The 22,343-nt window shown below is 43.3% G+C and overlaps 3 protein-coding genes and 1 long non-coding RNA gene across 4 annotated transcripts; 3 read left to right on the forward strand and 1 right to left on the reverse strand.

The window, feature by feature from the left end:
• Positions 1-1,374: 1,374 nt before the first annotated feature.
• LOC109944062 (ankyrin repeat-containing protein At5g02620) lies at positions 1,375-5,391 on the forward strand. The gene is made up of 4 exons (XM_020548529.2): positions 1,375-1,896; positions 1,986-2,679; positions 3,367-3,776; positions 4,158-5,391. The coding sequence occupies exons 2-4, from the start codon at positions 2,271-2,273 to the stop codon at positions 5,025-5,027; spliced, it is 1,689 nt and encodes a 562-aa protein (XP_020404118.1). The 5' UTR covers positions 1,375-1,896; positions 1,986-2,270; the 3' UTR covers positions 5,028-5,391.
• Positions 5,392-7,867: 2,476 nt separating this feature from the next.
• Positions 7,868-10,230, forward strand: LOC100277178 (uncharacterized). Its single transcript, NM_001328636.1, has 3 exons — positions 7,868-8,012; positions 8,210-8,308; positions 10,028-10,230. The coding sequence occupies exons 1-3, from the start codon at positions 7,944-7,946 to the stop codon at positions 10,067-10,069; spliced, it is 210 nt and encodes a 69-aa protein (NP_001315565.1). The 5' UTR covers positions 7,868-7,943; the 3' UTR covers positions 10,070-10,230.
• Positions 10,231-14,119: 3,889 nt separating this feature from the next.
• LOC109944064 (uncharacterized) lies at positions 14,120-17,882 on the forward strand. Its single transcript, XR_002267327.2, has 2 exons — positions 14,120-17,131; positions 17,271-17,882. It is a non-coding gene; the product is annotated as an uncharacterized lncRNA (long non-coding RNA).
• A 1,033-nt stretch (positions 17,883-18,915) lies between these two features.
• LOC109944063 (uncharacterized) lies at positions 18,916-20,786 on the reverse strand. Its single transcript, XM_020548530.3, has one exon. It carries the CDS (start codon positions 20,354-20,356, stop codon positions 19,316-19,318), a length of 1,041 nt encoding a protein of 346 aa, XP_020404119.1. The 5' UTR covers positions 20,357-20,786; the 3' UTR covers positions 18,916-19,315.
• Between the last annotated feature and the right edge of the window lie 1,557 nt (positions 20,787-22,343).

Raw genomic sequence — 22,343 nt, forward strand, 5'->3', positions numbered from 1 at the left:
AAAAAAAATTATAACAACTAAATTTGGGTTAAAAAGTCAAACAAATTATAAATTGAAACATAGGGAGTAGATGTGGTCTGTTTGTTTAGAATCATATCTTATACTAGCTCTATTCTTGAATACTTATCGTCCCATAGTTCATTTTTGGACTAAACCACGACAAATAAAAAAGAACGAAGGAAGTATTAATGATAAGGCAACATATCATGGTACATTTTTAGCATTAGGAGAATTTAGAAGTGGCGTTGAGCGCTCGTCTAACTTGTGTAATCACTTAGGCTTTGTTCGGTTACAATGGATCAAATCATGGGCGAAGCCAGACCTTATTTTGGGGTCAACCGACTTCGATAATTTTCTGAACATCCAATGGAAAAACGGTGTTAATAACAAGAGTTTTATAATAAAGATCCAGTAGATAATATTGATGACCCCGATAGAATATTGCTAGCTTCGCTACTGGATGAAACCCCACTATAGATTTAATCTATGTCTGGATTAGGTGAATCCATACCTCACACTCAATCCTATGGTGAGATTAAATTTATTATTAAAGGTAGTTATTTTTTATCTATGGATTCTATTATAAACTTGTGCAATATCTTTATGGATTTATTCCATACCTAATGAGTTATAGATAGAACTCATGCTTTCTATAGTTTAAAAAAAACCCTAAATCCTTGGGTTATAATCCATCACGGGTTTAACCGAATAATTTTTTTATGTAGACTTGGATTATTTTGGGACATGGATTGTGACATAGATTTAATTTCAATCTATACTGATTCAAAGCTGGATTAGTGTAGACGAACAATATCTTATATGGTGCAAGTCTACAACCAAACCCTAAACATCTAATTTATATCCAACTATATCTGCTATTTTGTATTTTTATCCTCTTGCATCACCTTGCATTTATTCTGCCCGTGGGATATTATAGATAGTTTAATATATCCAAATAAATTATTGCAGCACGGTCATAGGTCCCTGACTGTTGTGGCGCCGACGGAGGCGCACATCGATGGCGTCGGGCCGTCGGCTGGCTCCTTCTCCTTCCAAGTTGTCGTGGGTCTGCAGGAGTCTCGCTTCACGCCTGGCGGCCTCCGCCCTCCGGAGTCCGGAGTCGTTTGAGCAGGAGCATGTTTTCCTAAGTTTGTTATTGAGGCATGGTGCGTCCACGGTCCACCCGGACTTTTACGCACTGACATTGGTGATCGTGAAACGACTGATTTGATGTCTAGAAATAAACATTTGTTTGAGATTAAATCTGGTTGTTTAGAATGTTGCAGCGGTAGTCTATAAAAATAAAATACTATAGAAATAGTAGATCAGATCAGTATAGATTAAAGTTAAGTGCAGATACTGTGCGTACAAAAATTCTCCAACGAAATTAGCACTTAAAAACAACAAACTGCAGAGGCTGACTGACAAAACCAGCTTGACAGCAAAGTACTGCGAAGAGATATAGAAGTAATGCAAAAAGTTTGCCTTTTTAACGCAAGGAAGAGCCGAAGGAGGAGGTAGCAAAGTCGCACAATTATTCCGTCACGGGTGAAAATAGAAAAATCAGGTGCCGGAGACTACCGAACGTGTGCTCGCTTCCTTCAGCCGTCGTCGTCCTCGTCTCCTCGATGATAAGAAGGGGAGGTGGATCACTCGAACCTAATAAGTGAGCTTCCAGGCCGGGGAGAGGGACTGGCCGGCGGACCGCCGATGGAAAACTTTGGAGGCTCCTAACTTCCAAGATACCAACTAGCTCCCAGCCTCCCACCGTCTTCTTTCCACCCTTGGCTGATGCTAGGGAGATGGGATTTTTGGAGCTCTAAGACAAATAGTTCTGCTCCTTGCGCCCTGCGTGTTCTTGATCTGGCCTCTAAGTTTGTTGGCTGTTTTCTCGTGGTGAGGAATTATCTTCCTTGTTAGGTGATAAGACGTTTTATAGTTCTCCTTGAAATTTATGCATGCTAATTTATTGATTCCTTTTGCAGTTTGAGGTGATATCTCGATTCTAAAAAGCTACCAGATTTCTTCTCCCTGTTTGTATGGACAAATTTGGGAATGAACCCTAGTCTGTGTGCAAAGCAGCCAAATTGGTGTTCTTGCGGATCAAAGCTAAAGCTGCAGCAGTTGGTGAGGATACAAGAGATGCAGGGAGAAACAAGAGAAGGGCTTGTTAGATTCTGCAGAGACACTCTTATTGGTTGATATTTTTTCCATCAACTCCGGCCAGATTTGCGGAACCTCGCAATTTTAGGAGCCATTTGATCTTGGACATGGAGAAGCAACCCAGCGTGCGACATGGTGCCCTAGAGAAACTGAAGAGCTTCCGGGGGATGGAGAAGCAGAGAAGCTTCAAGTTCTTGTCCATGGAGAAGCAGCAGAGCTTCAAAAGGAACAAGGACAGCCCTGGGAAGCGGGGTGACACCGCGCTCCACCTCGCGGCGAGAGCTGGCAGTGTCGCACATGTTCAGAAGATCCTTGCGGAGTGTGATCCAGAACTGGTGGTGGAGTTAGCTGGCCGCACGAATCAAGACGGCGAGACTGCGTTGTATGTGTCTGCTGAGAAAGGGCATGTTGAGGTTGTGTGTGAGATTTTGAAGGCTTCGGATGTGCAGTCAGCCGGGATCAAGGCCAGTAACAGCTTCGATGCATTCCATATTGCGGCAAAGCAGGGCCATTTGGGTGAGCTTTCATTCCTTCATAATTAAATAGTCGAGTTTTAGGTAGTGTGAATTGGAATTCTTTTATATACGGATTCACTGGTTTGTACTGGCAGTTCTGTGATCTTCTGTAGTACTCATTCTGCTTGCAATTGGTATGTTTATAAAACTTGACTTGTATCTTATTGACTTCTGCAAATCTCTATGACCATGAACTGTTTCCCTCATTTATTTTCCTTCAGGAACATGGAGTATTAAAACAGTGACACTGAGTCCCTGATTTCCTTTTGCTCAGATGTCTGATAAATTTACTAGGCTGATCTGGTCTAGATTACATCCTAGCATTTCTTTCTTTCTTGGTTTTACAGACAAATTGTTGATTTCTCTGAGTTGGCAATTTCTATTTTTCTACAATCTTGCCATGCTATTGTGTCTAAATCAAAGAACTGACAATCCTATATCTAGTGACGAGATATGCTCCCTAGTACTTGTCTGCTCAGCTAGGAACTTTCACCAGACCAATTAGGCTATGAATTTCTGATATTTGAGTTAGTATGCTGTGTTTTTTTAATGAAAACTAGTCAGTATGTTGTGTTGAAGAGCAAACTACTACACAGTTGTTATTTAATCTTGTTTTTTTTCTTCAAAACTTGTATATTCTCTTGTTTCAGAGAAAGAGATCATATTAATTCAGTTTTGGTCTTTGCAGATGTCTTGAAGGAGCTGTTACAGGCCTTTCCCTCATTAGCAATGACAACAAATTCTGTAAATGCCACAGCTTTGGACACTGCTGCAACTCAGGGCCACGTTGACATTGTTAATCTTCTGCTAGAAACAGATGCAAGCCTTGCTAGGATTGCAAGAAATAATGGCAAGACAGTTTTGCATTCAGCAGCAAGAATGGGCCATGTGGAGGTGGTCACTGCACTGTTAAATAAGGACCCGGGGATTGGGTTTAGAACAGATAAGAAGGGACAAACAGCTCTACACATGGCTTCGAAAGGCCAAAATGCAGAAATTCTGCTTGAGTTGTTGAAGCCTGATATCTCAGTTATCCATGTGGAGGACAGCAAGGGGAATAGACCATTGCATGTTGCAACTCGGAAGGGAAACACCATTGTAAGTGATATTATCTCAGAATGTTCTGATTTTTACCACTGGTTTGAGTCTTCCTGTTTTACATTTTAACAATCAGATGTTTTGTTGTATTTATCGTTGAAGCTATGTTGCTCAGGCGAACTACTAAAACAGAGTTACTCACATTCGTGAGATATCACTTGCTTAAGTCCCCAATGTTTTATAAAAGAATTCTAAGAAGAAATTACATCTTTTCAGGAATCAAACAGAAGTTTAATTCAGGTTGTACTAAAAAAAGAATACTTTCTTATCTTTTTAAAAGCAAGGAATTCAGATTTTGGATTGAATATTTCTCAATCTTAAGAATAGCATGCAATCAGCATTTCAAAGAACTAATTACTTGTGCTTTATCTGAAATTACAGATGGTTCAGACCCTAATATCAGTTGAGGGGATTGAAATCAATGCGGTTAATAGAGCTGGAGAGACTGCTTTTGCTATTGCAGATAAACAAGGTAATGAAGAGCTCGTCAACATCCTGAGAGAGGTCGGTGGAGGAACTGCAAAAGAGCAAGTAAATCCTCCTAATCCAGCAAAGCAGCTTAAGCAGACAGTCAGCGATATCAGGCATGATGTTCAATCACAGATGAAGCAAACACGCCAGACCAAGATGCAATTCCAAAAAATCAAGAAGAGGATTCAGAAGCTCCACATTGGTGGGCTAAACAATGCCATCAACTCCAACACTGTTGTTGCGGTGCTTATTGCCACCGTTGCCTTTGCTGCCATATTCCAACTCCCCGGTAATTTTCTGGAGGACATGACTCAAGCACCTGACCCAGACATGACCTTGGGGCAAGCATTGATAGCCAGTGATCCAGCCTTTATAATCTTCTTGGTTTTCGATGCTTTGGCTCTCTTTATCTCGCTTGCTGTCGTAGTAGTCCAGACATCTCTAATTGTTGTTGAACAGAAGGCCAAGAAGAAGATGGTCTTTGTGATAAACAAGTTGATGTGGCTCGCATGCCTCTGCATCTCGGCAGCCTTCATAGCGCTAACCTACGTTGTCGTGGGTCGAGACGACGAGTGGCTGGCCTGGTGTACTATGGCAATTGGCACTGTTACCATGGTGGCCACTGTCGGTTCCATGTGCTACTGCGTTGTCGCTCACAGGATGGAAGAGAAGAGCTTGAGGAAGATCAGGAGGACCTCCATGAGCCAGTCATGGTCCATATCAATTGACTCGGAAGCAGAGCTGATGAACAGTGAGTACAAGAAGATGTATGCCCTTTAGGATGATGTCTGTTCTTGTCGGCTGAGTCTTGTATATATTGGTACCCATTTGCCTGAGACCAGTCCATGGCATTGAGTGGGATTGACTCAATCAGAACTATATTTAGTCCTAGAACATGGCACCTGTATGTAACTGTAGTCTTGCAGCCTCCAGACATGAACATAGGGGTGAAGTCTAGGTGATAGGTGTAGTCACTTTTTTTGTTGGCAAAATACAAATATTGCCAAGCATGATGTCCCTATATCATGTTTTGTGTGGGTGTGGATGGCAGTGAAAAATGAAAATCATTAGATTGTATCTGTATGGTAGAATAGTATGGAATAAGTTGTCTTTATGTCAAAATTTGTGTGGTCGTGGATGCTCTTATGATGCGACATGAGACTGACTAGACGGAGGCAAAAAAACAATGATCACAAATGCCCTTTGGGACATTGGTCCGGAGAAAGCTGGGAGACTTTGTTGGCCGCTGTGGTTATGCGGCATTTGCAGCCGTTCTGTGAGATGCAAATGCCTAGAGGAACTTAAGAGTTTTTACAGCTGTTTAAATATATTCATGTTCTATTTGTGATTTCTTGCTAGACGAAGATAGAGGACGAGAATGACTTTTTTTAGTGCAACAGAAAAGTTGTTAGAGAGTAAAAAGGTATAGAAAACGGTTTTTATGTAAACATTTTTTAAATAATAACTTAAATAGTGAAATTTAGAAAGACTCTTATCTCGGAGTTAAAACATGACCGAGAATTTGACAAAATTGCTGCTCTCTCCGTGGAAAACACAAGAAGATATTTAGAGTGTAGTCCGTCTTCGCCTCTGAACCCTGCTCAGTCCTTGCGTTTCCAGCTGGTTAACTGCGGTGTCATCGGCAGCAGTCCACAAATTCAGATACCTCAAGTGTGCCATCTGTTTGGCCCACCCACCAGCCACCACCCCAGTCACGTAGCGTAGAGCGACTGAACACTGGCTGCGCACGCACAAGATGACTCGTGGAATTGGCGACCGGACCAGATCAATTCAGCCCCCGCAATCATTCAGCTACAAGTCTGCAGACAACTCCGCATGCCGCAAACAACATGCGGCAACTTGCTGGTTGGTGTTGGTGGTCAGGAAGAACAGAGAGGAAGCAAAGAACATGAGGTCAGTTCCAAGTTTCTAGTCTTCGGCCTTCGTGATTGTTGGCACCGATCCGGCCGCCAATCACCACGTCGAGAATCGGCGGCGATGTCCTATACAGGCGCGGACGGTCCGTGGTTACTGGTCAGGGATGGATGGTCCACAACCTGGCACAAGGCTCGGGTTTCCTGGCTGACGGGCCGGACGGTCCGCGCGTGCGCGGGGGCAGCGGAGTTCGTCGATGGCGCTTGAATCTCGCTCCCGAGAGGGACCCCATCGGGGAGGAGAGATCTTAGGTGTTGTCTACGGTCGACAAGCCGATCTAGACACCTCTAATCGACGTAGAGCCGAAGAGAAGCGGAAAATTTGGGGATTGAGAGATTAAACTAAAACTACTCCTAATGTCTAAGATAAAAACAAGAGATAAACTGATTATTGATTTGATTGATCATCATTAATCGACCGTATTTCTCTATGTTTATAGAGGAGGGGGTTGGACCCGTTACAAACAATCTCCCGAGTTAATTTCACGAATTTAGCTAACAACCGTAGCAAAAACTCGGAATCCTAATTGTCTCTGTGCGCGCGGACTGTCCGCCAGCGGACCGTCCGGTCCCTCGTTTTAGTGCTCAACCATGATCAATCTTTGTGCGTCTATTACTACATGGGATACTTTGAGAAACTTCTACGGAAAGTGAAGTGGCTGATGAAGATTTGGAAACGAAACCGTGGTTGACAATCGGAAGAATCTGTGCAGCGGGGTACACGTTGCTCTTCTGTGCTACGAGTCTATTCCTCGACTCTAACTGCTATTTCAACGCCTTGCAGGCTAGGAGTTGTATTGCGTGAACGAGTTAGTTTTCTGTGTGACGAAATATGTTGTGTTAGTTGTTACAGTACATTATTCTCAATTTGTGATCGTGAATTCAGCATATATATGGTGCAAATTCTGTCAAGAAACCGCAGTGGTTTAGGATAGTGGAAAGTCCCCCATCAAGAGGCTACGTGGTGAACGTCAAGTCGTCAATACGTCATTAACATAAAAAAGAACTGAAAAGAACTTTCAAGTTTATAAATTTGTTTCTTGCAAGACACAAGAGGTAAGGGAAACAAGCAATCCAGCAAGTTTTATTTTTTGAAGTTAAGTTACAATCCAGCAAGTATTGACATTCAGTTCCATAAAGAATATAACACCGTCAATTCCTTCACTCAACTGTTGACTGGAGCAAGCAGTGATGATCTAAAAAACTGAAGATTTCTTTGAGGAGCTGTGAAGCAAGTCAATGCTATTTTGTAGCTTATTGTTGTATCTTGTTCTTGCTAATTGCAAGGTAGATGGAGTGTTCAGTGAAAACAATATCAAGTGGATCAATACTTGTATTCACTTTGTTTCATATCCAATTTAACAATCTCAATCGCTATGAAATTTTGCTCTCCGCACTCTGTTTTATTGGCGCTGTGCTGATGGTGGGTGGGTGGTGCAGCCTACGGGAGCCACAGGACTGGAAAAAGAAATATGAAAAAAGTGGACCGAATTTGTTCTGTTGGGCTGCTCCATACGCTAAAGGAGAGGGCAGCAGATCACCGTTGGTTTGAAGATCGACGAGCGCACGGCAGCCTGCCGTAAGGCAGCGGATCTGGTTCCGTCTGGCTCGGCCCGTCAAGCCGGCTGCCGGTAGGAGCGGAGGAGACGGCGTCTCGCCGCTCGCTTCGTTTCCGCCTTCCCCCTCCCGCAAGTCGCCGCCGGCTCGCATTCGTGGTTCCGCGTGGGGGGTCCGTGGAAACGCGACAAGAGAGGCGGAAGCGATGGCGAAGTCGTGCAAGGGGTTGGCCATGGAGCTCGTCAAGTGTCTCAGCGAGACCGACTGCGTCAAGGTTGGTTGGCTCCGTTTTCCTTCCTTCTTCCTAATCCACCCACGCCGCAGGTTCCCGTTGCCTGTTTCAATCCGATTTAGGCGTAAGCGTAGTTAGCTGCGGCGGACATCACCCGCAAGCTAGTGCCGGGCGATGAGATCCAGTATGGGTGATACTGGCTATTTCTATTCTCATGATGCGGTTGTGTGCAGGTGCAGAAAAGGCCGTACAAGGAGTGCGCTGGGGAGAAGGTGCCAAACATTACCAGCGAGTGCGTTGGCCTGCGGGAGACCTACTTCAACTGCAAGAGGGGCCAGGTGTGTCCTGATCCTTGCAAATTACTTGTATTAGTTATTGCTAGCTTCCTGTTGATAGGTCATACTGCGAATCGGAGTGCCAGATGATATGTCGTGGACTTGAATGTATTACTGTTTCGTTGGAGACATTGATTCTCCATTTGTTTCGGTGTTCTCCCACATTTGAAGTAGTGCCTAGTGACTGTTCACCGTTAATTCTTGAATTCCCGTGGTATTATGCTTTATGGAGGTGCCAGTAATCAACATTCAGAGCCGAATAATTAGAAATTAGACATTCTTGGGCATGGCGCTAATACCCGTACCTCAGTCTAATAAGATGGTGTTCATGCTCATGTTATTATGTTCATGAGATTAGTTTGTGGAATGTTCAAGGACACTATACCATTCTGATCTTAGACCTGTAGACTATGGCTGATCCGATGCCTACACAGAATTGTGTGACAGGCGACGAGCTAGGTTTCCATCTATGCCTGAGTTGAATGTTAAAATTGTTAATAGATTAAAAGTTACTGTATCATGTCATTGTGTATGCAGTGAAAGATCTCTGTCGCAGTTGTTTGGTTAATTGTATTTTGTAAATGTGGAAAACATAAAAGTTATATTTCTGGAGTAGCTTTGCCAGTTTTATTTGTTTCAGTTATTTCACATCGTTGCTGTTTCTCAATGAATGTTGTTAGTTTCTTAGTTTTTATGGGTGTTACAGCTTAGAGTCTGAGGAACAGGACTTTGTTCAACAAATGAGGCTAAAAATTAATTTCAATCTAGCGAAAATAAATAGTGGCTGTACAATGATGTTGATCTTTCCCTTGGTGCACAATGATAGTGCGGTGGTTCGTCAGTGAGTGGTGGTAACAGCCACCTGCGTTTGAAATCCTAGCTTGCACAAAACAGATACCCATACCCTCACTGCTACACACACAAAAAGTGGCAGGGAGCTGGCCTGTGGTAACGTTGTTGTCCTACCAGCAGCAGCAGATAATGGCAGTGGTCACTGGCCTGGTTTATGGTGCGGCAGGCGAGGCCTGGGTTGTTTTAAAAAAACTTTTCCTTAATATTGATTCAATGACTTTGAAAAACTTAATCTTGGAATGTGGTCAGAATTATCATTTTTCTCCTGTCTGCCAAACTTCCAATTAATTGTTCCGATCATTGCTGTTAAAAGAGTATGGAGACATACACCTTTGATTTATCTCTTGTATTTGTTAAACAAAAAAATGCAATTTAATATGCTCATCTTTATGTACCCTTTTGAGTAGCACTAACCGGAAAGGCTGAAACACCTGGTAATCCTTATATGCAAGGTTAGAGACTTGTGTGCAACTCGTGTAAATTATGTAATAATGATAATTGATAATACTTCTGATAGTCAGTTCATCTGTTTCTTCTAGTTGAAGTACGATTATGGGCTTATTGCCTTATCTATGAAAGCTTGATGTTTTTAATTGACAAGTGACACATAACCTAGCTTAGGAACATTATGGATTGCACTGGTCCATAGTTATTGCATTTCGTGTCCAAGTTGTTGCAGCATCCAATAATATTGGTCCATATATGGCTAACATATTCCAGTACCATGCCATGAATATACTGTTCATGATCTTCCATATTATCATTGTTTTGATTTGGCCTTTCATACTGTTATTTTGCTCGTGTGAGCTGAATTGCACAAACATTTAAGTAATAAACATGCAAATACCAATTTTGTTAATCATGTAACAGGTTGACATGCGGGCCCGAATACGCGGGAACAAGGGATACTAGTGATGTGCCTGCAATATCCACAATCAGTTTTGGTTTCTAGCCATGCTTCTGTGACATTGAGGTGTAATGATAACATGGTTTAGTTTGCCCGTGTTCTGTTTTTGATAGGTGAGGGGAACTCACAACACACGTGGCTTCAATTGATGAGGGGAGTGCATTCCTGTCTACATTCTATACATTTGATATTCCCTCTGTTTTAAATGTTTGACGTTTTGTTACTATGATCTGTGCGTGTAGCAAAAGTTAATCTATGGCCCGTTTGGTTTAGCCGTAGATTCCTGAAAATCTAATTCTAGCCGTGAAAGTTGTGGCGAGATGACTGTTGTGTTGTGGAAAAACTAAAATATGTTTGGTCAAAATAACTAATATGAATGATAAAAATCTGAGATAGAAGGTGATTCTGAATTGAACTAGAGGACTCTATAGATTTTCATGAATTTATTCTACTCATTTGGTTGAAATTCCGGAATTTTGGCAGCGAATTTGGTTCAAAAAACTGAACCAAATACACCCTATGTCTGTTCCTGAATGTAAGAGGAACTGAGAGCACACCGATAGTTTGAATTGATGAGAGGTATATCTCAATGTTGGCCTCTAACCTGACTTTTGGAAAAAGGTGTTTCCTGAACACTTTCTGCTACTACTTTGAAAAGGCAGTTTTTAGACCAATTCGAAAACATCTTATTTTTTTTGCTGCTTATCCAAGTTTGATATATTAGTGAAGCGATATAAATATAAATTAAAATGGAATAAAAAATTATCAAATGTTACAATAAAATCTTTTTCGTCCGCATTTTGCTTGCTTTCCGGAGAAGTTCCATCATACGATGGCCTCTAAAGTTGTCTTTCCAGAGAAGTTCCATCATTCCCCATCTGTTCAGGTGGTGTGACTTGTAAATGCTGCTTTGTCTTGAACTGAACCTGTGGACCCTTTCAGCAAAATAGTTCATATCTTTTTCTTTATTAAACTAAAATCACATGATAACAAAGATTTCAGATTAGCTATGCACATTTTTTACTTAAGTGTGTAAATAATTGCTGAACCTGCGTTTTGGCTAAGAAAAATCACTGCATGTTATGCAATGTGTTACATTTGTTATTTAAAATAAAAAAATATATTTACAATGTTCTGCAGATCAATGGAAAAAGGTGAGCTATCATCCGGTATTATGTTGTTATATAAATAAATCAATAGAAAAAATGTAATCAGGTGCTAGGGTAGCTAGCATTTTTTTAAGATGTTTGGCAGAGCTTCATCAGTTCCAAATCCACACAGGTCTACTATAGAGCAGCTCTACTAGTTTGTTCGTTTCATGCAAGTGTTCAATACACTATTTAGCACATTGAAAGTGTTCAATACACTATTTAGCACATTTGTATTAGTAGTTAGCTTTTCGCTATTAATGCAGGATCTTACTTATCTCTCTCACAAAGTTTCTTGGTTCTTGTGTCTAAATTTGGCGGTAAATTTACAGTCCGCTTCTCTTCTCTTCTTTTTCATCCATCTCAGCATTTAGCTAGCTTCTAACCTCTTAATTATACTTACTCTTAGAGCAAGCTTAATAACGCAACCTATAGTGAGCTTTATAAGAGCAAGTTTAACAATAGTGCCTATGGTGGGCTTAAAACCTCTATAGCCATCAATAAAACATTCATATAATGGTGTTAACTATAAGGTTGACTCTTAGATTACTATTTTGTCTTTTTGTCTTTTATCTTTTTATTTTGGAGCTCGTGTAGCAGCTGACTCTTGTATAAGAGCCCACTTCTCCTAATTTTTTATCTCTCTCTTCCACGTAAGAAAAAATGTCGTGTAAGCAGGCCTGTAGCTATAATAACTCTCTCACGATAAAAACTGCACATTTAATACTTCGTCAAACTCTTTCTTTTATAGAGTCTAGCTACTAGTGAGTAATCTGATTTTCTCTCTCTTTATTTCTCTTTCTTTCACATCATTATAATTTGGTATATCATCCCTTGCAGCCCATCTACATCATCTTATTATATTTGTTCTTAGACTATCTCTAACAGATTTTCTATACTTTGCAAACAATGTAATCTACAGTACAAAACAGTACTTTGCACGACCTGCTGGAGATGACCTTAGTGATAACATATGCTACCTATTATACCACGATAGCGCCTCTTTGGTATCGCTGCAAACAATGCAAGGGCAACTAAGGTAGTGTTTAGTTTTGTAGTATGGTTTTGGAGTGGCTTCGCTTTTAATTTATTGTTGTTATTATTGTTTGGATTGATTCTATATAGCATGGAGTGGTTCTAAAAATGAAAAATTATGCTCAAATGTTGAACCATTTTAGCTTCTCAAAATCTTTTGGATGGAGCCGCTAGCGGGAACGAAGCCATTCTATCCCAAGTGGCTTCGAAACCAAACGCTACGTAAGTTAACACATTGGCCAATATTGATTCACCGGCTGAACAAGAAGAGGGTGGATTTCTCGTCACCAATGGAAGACCCAGGCCGTGGAGCGAGGAAGGCAGAAAGCAATCTGGACAGCCTTGTCCTCTGAAGGCTAGGCTGGGCACGCCTCAACCCAGCCCTGTGGATCCACTCCCACCTGAGCGGCTGAGCCTGAGGGTCCAGACTCCAGATCACCGAGCTCACGTGGGCGACGCACCGTCCACAATGCAACCCCACATTTCCGGCCAGGTATCTCGTCGCCTCCCGTCCATAGAAAAGCACGACGTCGCTTGTCGATGGCCCATGGGCGAGAGAGAAGCGTGATGGAGACGTGTGCTGGAATTGAACTGCGGAGAGGGTCGCCGCAGGCAACGTATAGCTCGGCCGGCCACCATTTTCTCCTTCCAGCAGGATATGTACAGCATTTTTATTGTTGTTGTTCTAAGAGCAACTCCAATAAACTCCCTATATTCTTTCTAATATATATAAATAAAGTTTTTTTTATAAAAAATATTCTCGAACATCTTATCTAAATGGCTATCAAAATATAGCCATATTTTATTCCGAGTTTCTCGCTAGCCAAGTATAAATAACGTGAGTGCAAACAAAATATAGAAAGACTACCAGAGATTGAAAAGATATAGAAAGTGACATTTATGCAAATGACTCTTCAAATGGTGATTTAGAGAGTATAATTTAGACTCTTTAGAGAGTATATTTTTTATGTCTTGTTTAGTACTGATTTGGTGACTACGGAATTGGATAGGTGCATGGGGAGAAATATCATTGCTATTCAAAATTTGAATAGCCTTTTAATAGGAAGGGATTTATCTCTCATAGACCCCTCTAAGTCACTGGTCATCAAATCAGCCCTTAGAGAGAGTTAGAGGCACGCTAGAATTTAAGCAGACAGGTAATGATATTACAACCTGATAACTATTTGTTTGAGATGTTTTTCCCCCTTCTTTTGAGTCTTGTATGTAGGGCAGCTAGATGAGATCTGATGCCTGTTTTGGATCGATCAGATATCATCTGAAACGATGAGGGATCTAGGACCGATGGCATCGGTATTTGATTTCAACTCGGTATGGCCGTCAGACGTCAGTTAAAGTTCGCTTTCCTCCTTGGTCTTGGATCACGATCGATGCGGTACGGTTTAAGCCATCGCTCTCATGCACATATGGTGCTACAAGGGTGCATGTGATGCAAGTCATATACAGCTGCTGCTGCCTTTGTTAGCTCATCAATTAATCGTAAACCCTTTCGCTCGTGTATCTCCACTCAAGCACTGAACTAATCCAAGTCGCCGTCCTCGAATCCAGTAACTTAACCCATACACCATCGGCATCGAGTGGCTCGATCGTCTTGACCGCCTTGTAAATTACTCTATCTACAATGATGCATGGTATTATGATAACACGTACAGAAATACCTATTACGAGTTCAGTGCATCTTCCTCCTGCGTCCCGGGCACGCGCATACTGCGTCACCCTCCACTATGGGGCGTCACCGTACCTCACCATCATCGCCGAAATAAACAAGCAAGAAGAAAGAAACCATCAACATTGAACAACAGCATCCCATCTAACCAGCTTTTTAACCTACTTGCTCCAGAAAACACTGGACAGGGAGCTGGCCTGTGGTAACGTTGTTGTCCTACCAGCAGCAGCAGATAATGGCAGTGGTCACTGGCCTGGTTTATGGTGCGGCAGGCGAGGCCTGGGTTGTTTTAAAAAAACTTTTCCTTAATATTGATTCAATGACTTTGAAAAACTTAATCTTGGAATGTGGTCAGAATTATCATTTTTCTCCTGTCTGCCAAACTTCCAATTAATTGTTCCGATCATTGCTGTTAAAAGAGTATGGAGACATACACCTTTGATTTATCTCTTGTATTTGTTAAACAAAAAAATGCAATTTAATATGCTCATCTTTATGTACCCTTTTGAGTAGCACTAACCGGAAAGGCTGAAACACCTGGTAATCCTTATATGCAAGGTTAGAGACTTGTGTGCAACTCGTGTAAATTATGTAATAATGATAATTGATAATACTTCTGATAGTCAGTTCATCTGTTTCTTCTAGTTGAAGTACGATTATGGGCTTATTGCCTTATCTATGAAAGCTTGATGTTTTTAATTGACAAGTGACACATAACCTAGCTTAGGAACATTATGGATTGCACTGGTCCATAGTTATTGCATTTCGTGTCCAAGTTGTTGCAGCATCCAATAATATTGGTCCATATATGGCTAACATATTCCAGTACCATGCCATGAATATACTGTTCATGATCTTCCATATTATCATTGTTTTGATTTGGCCTTTCATACTGTTATTTTGCTCGTGTGAGCTGAATTGCACAAACATTTAAGTAATAAACATGCAAATACCAATTTTGTTAATCATGTAACAGGTTGACATGCGGGCCCGAATACGCGGGAACAAGGGATACTAGTGATGTGCCTGCAATATCCACAATCAGTTTTGGTTTCTAGCCATGCTTCTGTGACATTGAGGTGTAATGATAACATGGTTTAGTTTGCCCGTGTTCTGTTTTTGATAGGTGAGGGGAACTCACAACACACGTGGCTTCAATTGATGAGGGGAGTGCATTCCTGTCTACATTCTATACATTTGATATTCCCTCTGTTTTAAATGTTTGACGTTTTGTTACTATGATCTGTGCGTGTAGCAAAAGTTAATCTATGGCCCGTTTGGTTTAGCCGTAGATTCCTGAAAATCTAATTCTAGCCGTGAAAGTTGTGGCGAGATGACTGTTGTGTTGTGGAAAAACTAAAATATGTTTGGTCAAAATAACTAATATGAATGATAAAAATCTGAGATAGAAGGTGATTCTGAATTGAACTAGAGGACTCTATAGATTTTCATGAATTTATTCTACTCATTTGGTTGAAATTCCGGAATTTTGGCAGCGAATTTGGTTCAAAAAACTGAACCAAATACACCCTATGTCTGTTCCTGAATGTAAGAGGAACTGAGAGCACACCGATAGTTTGAATTGATGAGAGGTATATCTCAATGTTGGCCTCTAACCTGACTTTTGGAAAAAGGTGTTTCCTGAACACTTTCTGCTACTACTTTGAAAAGGCAGTTTTTAGACCAATTCGAAAACATCTTATTTTTTTTGCTGCTTATCCAAGTTTGATATATTAGTGAAGCGATATAAATATAAATTAAAATGGAATAAAAAATTATCAAATGTTACAATAAAATCTTTTTCGTCCGCATTTTGCTTGCTTTCCGGAGAAGTTCCATCATACGATGGCCTCTAAAGTTGTCTTTCCAGAGAAGTTCCATCATTCCCCATCTGTTCAGGTGGTGTGACTTGTAAATGCTGCTTTGTCTTGAACTGAACCTGTGGACCCTTTCAGCAAAATAGTTCATATCTTTTTCTTTATTAAACTAAAATCACATGATAACAAAGATTTCAGATTAGCTATGCACATTTTTTACTTAAGTGTGTAAATAATTGCTGAACCTGCGTTTTGGCTAAGAAAAATCACTGCATGTTATGCAATGTGTTACATTTGTTATTTAAAATAAAAAAATATATTTACAATGTTCTGCAGATCAATGGAAAAAGGTGAGCTATCATCCGGTATTATGTTGTTATATAAATAAATCAATAGAAAAAATGTAATCAGGTGCTAGGGTAGCTAGCATTTTTTTAAGATGTTTGGCAGAGCTTCATCAGTTCCAAATCCACACAGGTCTACTATAGAGCAGCTCTACTAGTTTGTTCGTTTCATGCAAGTGTTCAATACACTATTTAGCACATTGAAAGTGTTCAATACACTATTTAGCACATTTGTATTAGTAGTTAGCTTTTCGCTATTAATGCAGGATCTTACTTATCTCTCTCACAAAGTTTCTTGGTTCTTGTGTCTAAATTTGGCGGTAAATTTACAGTCCGCTTCTCTTCTCTTCTTTTTCATCCATCTCAGCATTTAGCTAGCTTCTAACCTCTTAATTATACTTACTCTTAGAGCAAGCTTAATAACGCAACCTATAGTGAGCTTTATAAGAGCAAGTTTAACAATAGTGCCTATGGTGGGCTTAAAACCTCTATAGCCATCAATAAAACATTCATATAATGGTGTTAACTATAAGGTTGACTCTTAGATTACTATTTTGTCTTTTTGTCTTTTATCTTTTTATTTTGGAGCTCGTGTAGCAGCTGACTCTTGTATAAGAGCCCACTTCTCCTAATTTTTTATCTCTCTCTTCCACGTAAGAAAAAATGTCGTGTAAGCAGGCCTGTAGCTATAATAACTCTCTCACGATAAAAACTGCACATTTAATACTTCGTCAAACTCTTTCTTTTATAGAGTCTAGCTACTAGTGAGTAATCTGATTTTCTCTCTCTTTATTTCTCTTTCTTTCACATCATTATAATTTGGTATATCATCCCTTGCAGCCCATCTACATCATCTTATTATATTTGTTCTTAGACTATCTCTAACAGATTTTCTATACTTTGCAAACAATGTAATCTACAGTACAAAACAGTACTTTGCACGACCTGCTGGAGATGACCTTAGTGATAACATATGCTACCTATTATACCACGATAGCGCCTCTTTGGTATCGCTGCAAACAATGCAAGGGCAACTAAGGTAGTGTTTAGTTTTGTAGTATGGTTTTGGAGTGGCTTCGCTTTTAATTTATTGTTGTTATTATTGTTTGGATTGATTCTATATAGCATGGAGTGGTTCTAAAAATGAAAAATTATGCTCAAATGTTGAACCATTTTAGCTTCTCAAAATCTTTTGGATGGAGCCGCTAGCGGGAACGAAGCCATTCTATCCCAAGTGGCTTCGAAACCAAACGCTACGTAAGTTAACACATTGGCCAATATTGATTCACCGGCTGAACAAGAAGAGGGTGGATTTCTCGTCACCAATGGAAGACCCAGGCCGTGGAGCGAGGAAGGCAGAAAGCAATCTGGACAGCCTTGTCCTCTGAAGGCTAGGCTGGGCACGCCTCAACCCAGCCCTGTGGATCCACTCCCACCTGAGCGGCTGAGCCTGAGGGTCCAGACTCCAGATCACCGAGCTCACGTGGGCGACGCACCGTCCACAATGCAACCCCACATTTCCGGCCAGGTATCTCGTCGCCTCCCGTCCATAGAAAAGCACGACGTCGCTTGTCGATGGCCCATGGGCGAGAGAGAAGCGTGATGGAGACGTGTGCTGGAATTGAACTGCGGAGAGGGTCGCCGCAGGCAACGTATAGCTCGGCCGGCCACCATTTTCTCCTTCCAGCAGGATATGTACAGCATTTTTATTGTTGTTGTTCTAAGAGCAACTCCAATAAACTCCCTATATTCTTTCTAATATATATAAATAAAGTTTTTTTTATAAAAAATATTCTCGAACATCTTATCTAAATGGCTATCAAAATATAGCCATATTTTATTCCGAGTTTCTCGCTAGCCAAGTATAAATAACGTGAGTGCAAACAAAATATAGAAAGACTACCAGAGATTGAAAAGATATAGAAAGTGACATTTATGCAAATGACTCTTCAAATGGTGATTTAGAGAGTATAATTTAGACTCTTTAGAGAGTATATTTTTTATGTCTTGTTTAGTACTGATTTGGTGACTACGGAATTGGATAGGTGCATGGGGAGAAATATCATTGCTATTCAAAATTTGAATAGCCTTTTAATAGGAAGGGATTTATCTCTCATAGACCCCTCTAAGTCACTGGTCATCAAATCAGCCCTTAGAGAGAGTTAGAGGCACGCTAGAATTTAAGCAGACAGGTAATGATATTACAACCTGATAACTATTTGTTTGAGATGTTTTTCCCCCTTCTTTTGAGTCTTGTATGTAGGGCAGCTAGATGAGATCTGATGCCTGTTTTGGATCGATCAGATATCATCTGAAACGATGAGGGATCTAGGACCGATGGCATCGGTATTTGATTTCAACTCGGTATGGCCGTCAGACGTCAGTTAAAGTTCGCTTTCCTCCTTGGTCTTGGATCACGATCGATGCGGTACGGTTTAAGCCATCGCTCTCATGCACATATGGTGCTACAAGGGTGCATGTGATGCAAGTCATATACAGCTGCTGCTGCCTTTGTTAGCTCATCAATTAATCGTAAACCCTTTCGCTCGTGTATCTCCACTCAAGCACTGAACTAATCCAAGTCGCCGTCCTCGAATCCAGTAACTTAACCCATACACCATCGGCATCGAGTGGCTCGATCGTCTTGACCGCCTTGTAAATTACTCTATCTACAATGATGCATGGTATTATGATAACACGTACAGAAATACCTATTACGAGTTCAGTGCATCTTCCTCCTGCGTCCCGGGCACGCGCATACTGCGTCACCCTCCACTATGGGGCGTCACCGTACCTCACCATCATCGCCGAAATAAACAAGCAAGAAGAAAGAAACCATCAACATTGAACAACAGCATCCCATCTAACCAGCTTTTTAACCTACTTGCTCCAGAAAACACTGGAAATTGCCGTGTCCGAACGTCCATATATATATCTACACGTAAACGTCTCGTATTGGAATACAATATTGTATCGTTCTTGTATGATCCCGGCGTAGTTAGAGAAGAGTGTTACAGCAAAAGCAAATGGTGGTTGAGACGAGCGCTTCAGAGAACAGTGGCGGGGGCGGCGCAACCTTTTTCGTCGATCAGCTTTCGATCGAGGCGGGTGGGTGCGTGCTACGGCCGCTGGTGCAACGGGAGTACGGGACACGTCAGGTTCGGTGCCGGGCGATCGAGTGCACGGCCCCGCGGCGACGGCGACAGCCGACAGCAACGAGCCCTCACCGTCGCCGGGCGTCGTCGGCGCGCCCTCGCGGCTTCGGGGAGAGCACCCAGTGCTGGCCGTGCGGGCGGACGGTGAGCCCCTTGACCTTGGCGAAGAGCGTGACGGCGCGGCGCACGCCGCGGTCGTCGGCGGACGTGAAGTAGTCGTGGCCGAACATGACGCCGCCGGGGCGGAGCACGGCCCAGGCCAGGTTGATGTCGGCCCACGCCGAGTGGAAGTCGTGGCCGGCGTCCACCTCGATGAGGTCGGCGTAGACGCCCCACTCGCAGAGCGCGGCGAGCGCGGACGCCGTGGAGAAGGGCAGCGGCAGGACGACGCGCGCCCCCTCCGCCGCCACGACGTTGGCCATGAACTGCGGCAGCAGCAGCGCGTCGCCGTGCCGCGGCGGCGGCACGTCGCGGCGGAAGCGGTCCCGGAACGCCGGCCAGCCGCGGAAGTCGTCGACGCAGAGGATGGCCGGGGACAGGGACAGGTTCCTGGCCACGGCCGCCATGTGCAGCGCCGACGCGCCCAGGAACGCGCCCAGCTCCACGACCACCGCCGGGCGCACCGCCTCCATGAGCTCCGCGAACACCGCCCCCGTCGACCCCCACCCGCGCGGGCGCGCCGCGGCCGGGCGCAGCAGCGCCGCCGTGCGCTCGGGCGGGAACCCCGCGTAGGGGCTCTCGCCGCCGAAGAGCCTGTCGAGCAGCGTCCGCACCACGGCGTCGCTCGGCACCGGCTCCCCGCACCGCTCCCTGAACCGGAACAGGTCGTGCGGAGGCGACCGCGGGTAGCTCGACGCGGCGGTCCCGTTCGAGTTCGACGACGCCGGGAATAAAGCGTCGGCGTGCGGCCGCGCGATCGTCGTCGCCTGGGACTGGGACTGGGACTGGGACGGTCTCGGTGGCGGCGGCCGGGTGGACGACGACAGGAGGCCCAGCGAGTAGCCCACGGCGAAGACGATCAGGAAGGAGGCGAGCCGCGCCAGGTGCGGCCGCAGCCTGGGCGGCGCGGCGGAAGCGGACGACGCCCCCGCCGGTGGACGTGGCTTCATGCTGGTCGCGCACGCCACAAAGGAGTCTCCTTTGCGCTGCGGCTCTTCTGGAGTGTTGACAGACACCGGGCTTATCGCTCTTTATTCCTCGGTTTAGCTAGAATTTTTATCCAAGGATTAGGCTTTGGATTCTCCGTTATTTATAGTATTTAATAGCTACGGAGAGCTGCAGCTAGCACTAGCAGCGGTTGTTAGCTTAGTTTGGTTTGATATATATATTGCCCCTAGTATTTGGTTGGAGTGAGGATAGTGTAAAACAAGCCAAGATAACCTTTTTTTTTGGATTCCTAAATAAATAAATAAATAGGAGAGGAAACAAGAAAGAGATGTTGGTGAGGGGTGATTGTTCTGGTTGGTGCGTTTTGGGTGGCGAGTCTGATGGCAGTTAGGAGCAGGAACTGAACTTGGAGGAAGCACTAGGAAATTCCAAAAGTAAAGTACATGAAAAGCGAGCGTCAGACTTAGAGGTATGCGATGCAGGCAAGATCTTGGCATGTCAGTGGTGCACTGGGATCTTCGCATGGTACCTGGCTGGCTGCAAGCCCTGCAAGCAGAGCAGCAACCGGACTCTGAAGTCTGGACATGGAAACCGTTGAAACGATCGATCAGTTCGTGCGGCTGTCGCCGTTCAAATTCAGCAACCGTACATTTCCGACCAAGTCTCTGCTGCCTGCCTCACCCTCACACACAGCCTACAGCACCACCGCCTGTTCTCTAGAAGGACGAACAAGTGTCCCACCACCCGTTTCTGGTGCTCAACTCAACCCTTCCCTTGGCTTCTCAACCACCACCGCGACGGCCACACACAGCCTTCTCACGGGCACGGATCAAGCGCCGCCAAGCCTTTCGCTTTCGGGCGGCGAGGAGCGAAGAGGTCGTCGCAGTTGTTGTTGACACAAGCTAAGAATTGGCTGAGGGGAGGGCCGCGGACGATGGCAAGGCGACGTCATGGGGGTGCGATACTCACCCGTGGTCGCTGCTTCGGCTGGTGCGCAAGTAGAATTTGGGAGCCAAGGGTGGTTGCCACGGAGCTGTCGGATCAAGTGCGCGCGCACCTGCAAGCACGGCGACAGTGATCGGTCCGCCGGGCCGATGGGGCAGGCAGCGATCAATCAATGACGCGCGTCGCTGATTCGCCGGGGTGCCTGGCGCTGGAAGAATCTGATTCGGATCACAAACAACCATAGCCTTGCGCTCAGCCCAGCTGTACTGTTTGGGGTCTGGACTGGCCCAGAAACAACTGTTCGGCTGCACAGAAAAGCTTTGAGCCCATTTTCGCGTCTTTAATAATTGGCGGCTCCACTATCTTTGCGCGTTGACTTTTTTCGAAAACTTTCATCACTTGTCTTATTCAAAAATAAAAATTTTTAAGTTAAAACAAACTGCCTTAAGAGATAAAACAAATCACAAAAAACTTATTATTTTTTGAATAAGACGAGAAAAAAAACAGTGTCATATATTTATGAACGGGGAGAGAGTATTATCTTGTTGTTTATTTAACCTTATGGTTAACATGATAAATCTCATTTTTTCTAATTCTGTTATCGAACCCACAATTAACACTTCATTGCATTTATAGGCCTTCAGTCCTTCACAAGACAAGTACTTGAGTGTTACTATAACGAAAACAGTATCGAGCTGAGCCCTATCGAAGAGGTTGGTCTAAGCAAGATATGTTCTTGTTCTGCTTATTCTACTTCAGAACATGGTCAGCCTTGGGTACAACTCAGAGTATATTAAGACTGTCTCCTGCGGGTAGTGTAAAATAAAGAACATGTAACTGCAAATGACACTGTTTACAGAGTGAAGTTTGAAATAAGAGATGGGATAAGGAGATGGCTAAAAGAACAAGTGCACTCATTTGATGGCTAAGAGAACGATGCACATGTGAAATGTCAAGGCACTTATTTGATGGCAACTTGTGGAGAGCACCCAGTGTTCAAACTAGCACACTTTTGCTTTAGTCGAGGATAAGTGAAGGACATTG

Source organism: Zea mays, chromosome 2, assembly GCF_902167145.1.
Source record: "Zea mays cultivar B73 chromosome 2, Zm-B73-REFERENCE-NAM-5.0, whole genome shotgun sequence".
NCBI lineage: Eukaryota > Viridiplantae > Streptophyta > Magnoliopsida > Poales > Poaceae > Zea > Zea mays.

Coding starts and splice junctions, on each gene's coding strand:
- LOC109944062 (XM_020548529.2), top strand. CDS start 2,271: ATGGAGAAGCAACCCAGCGTGCGACATGGTGCCCTAGAGAAACTGAAG. Junction 2,680..3,366: donor GGCAAAGCAGGGCCATTTGG/GTGAGCTTTCAT, acceptor TGGTCTTTGCAG/ATGTCTTGAAGGAGCTGTTA. Junction 3,777..4,157: donor CTCGGAAGGGAAACACCATT/GTAAGTGATATT, acceptor CTGAAATTACAG/ATGGTTCAGACCCTAATATC.
- LOC100277178 (NM_001328636.1), top strand. CDS start 7,944: ATGGCGAAGTCGTGCAAGGGGTTGGCCATGGAGCTCGTCAAGTGTCTC. Junction 8,013..8,209: donor GCGAGACCGACTGCGTCAAG/GTTGGTTGGCTC, acceptor GTGCAGGTGCAG/AAAAGGCCGTACAAGGAGTG. Junction 8,309..10,027: donor TCAACTGCAAGAGGGGCCAG/GTGTGTCCTGAT, acceptor ATCATGTAACAG/GTTGACATGCGGGCCCGAAT.
- LOC109944063 (XM_020548530.3), bottom strand. CDS start 20,356: ATGAAGCCACGTCCACCGGCGGGGGCGTCGTCCGCTTCCGCCGCGCCG.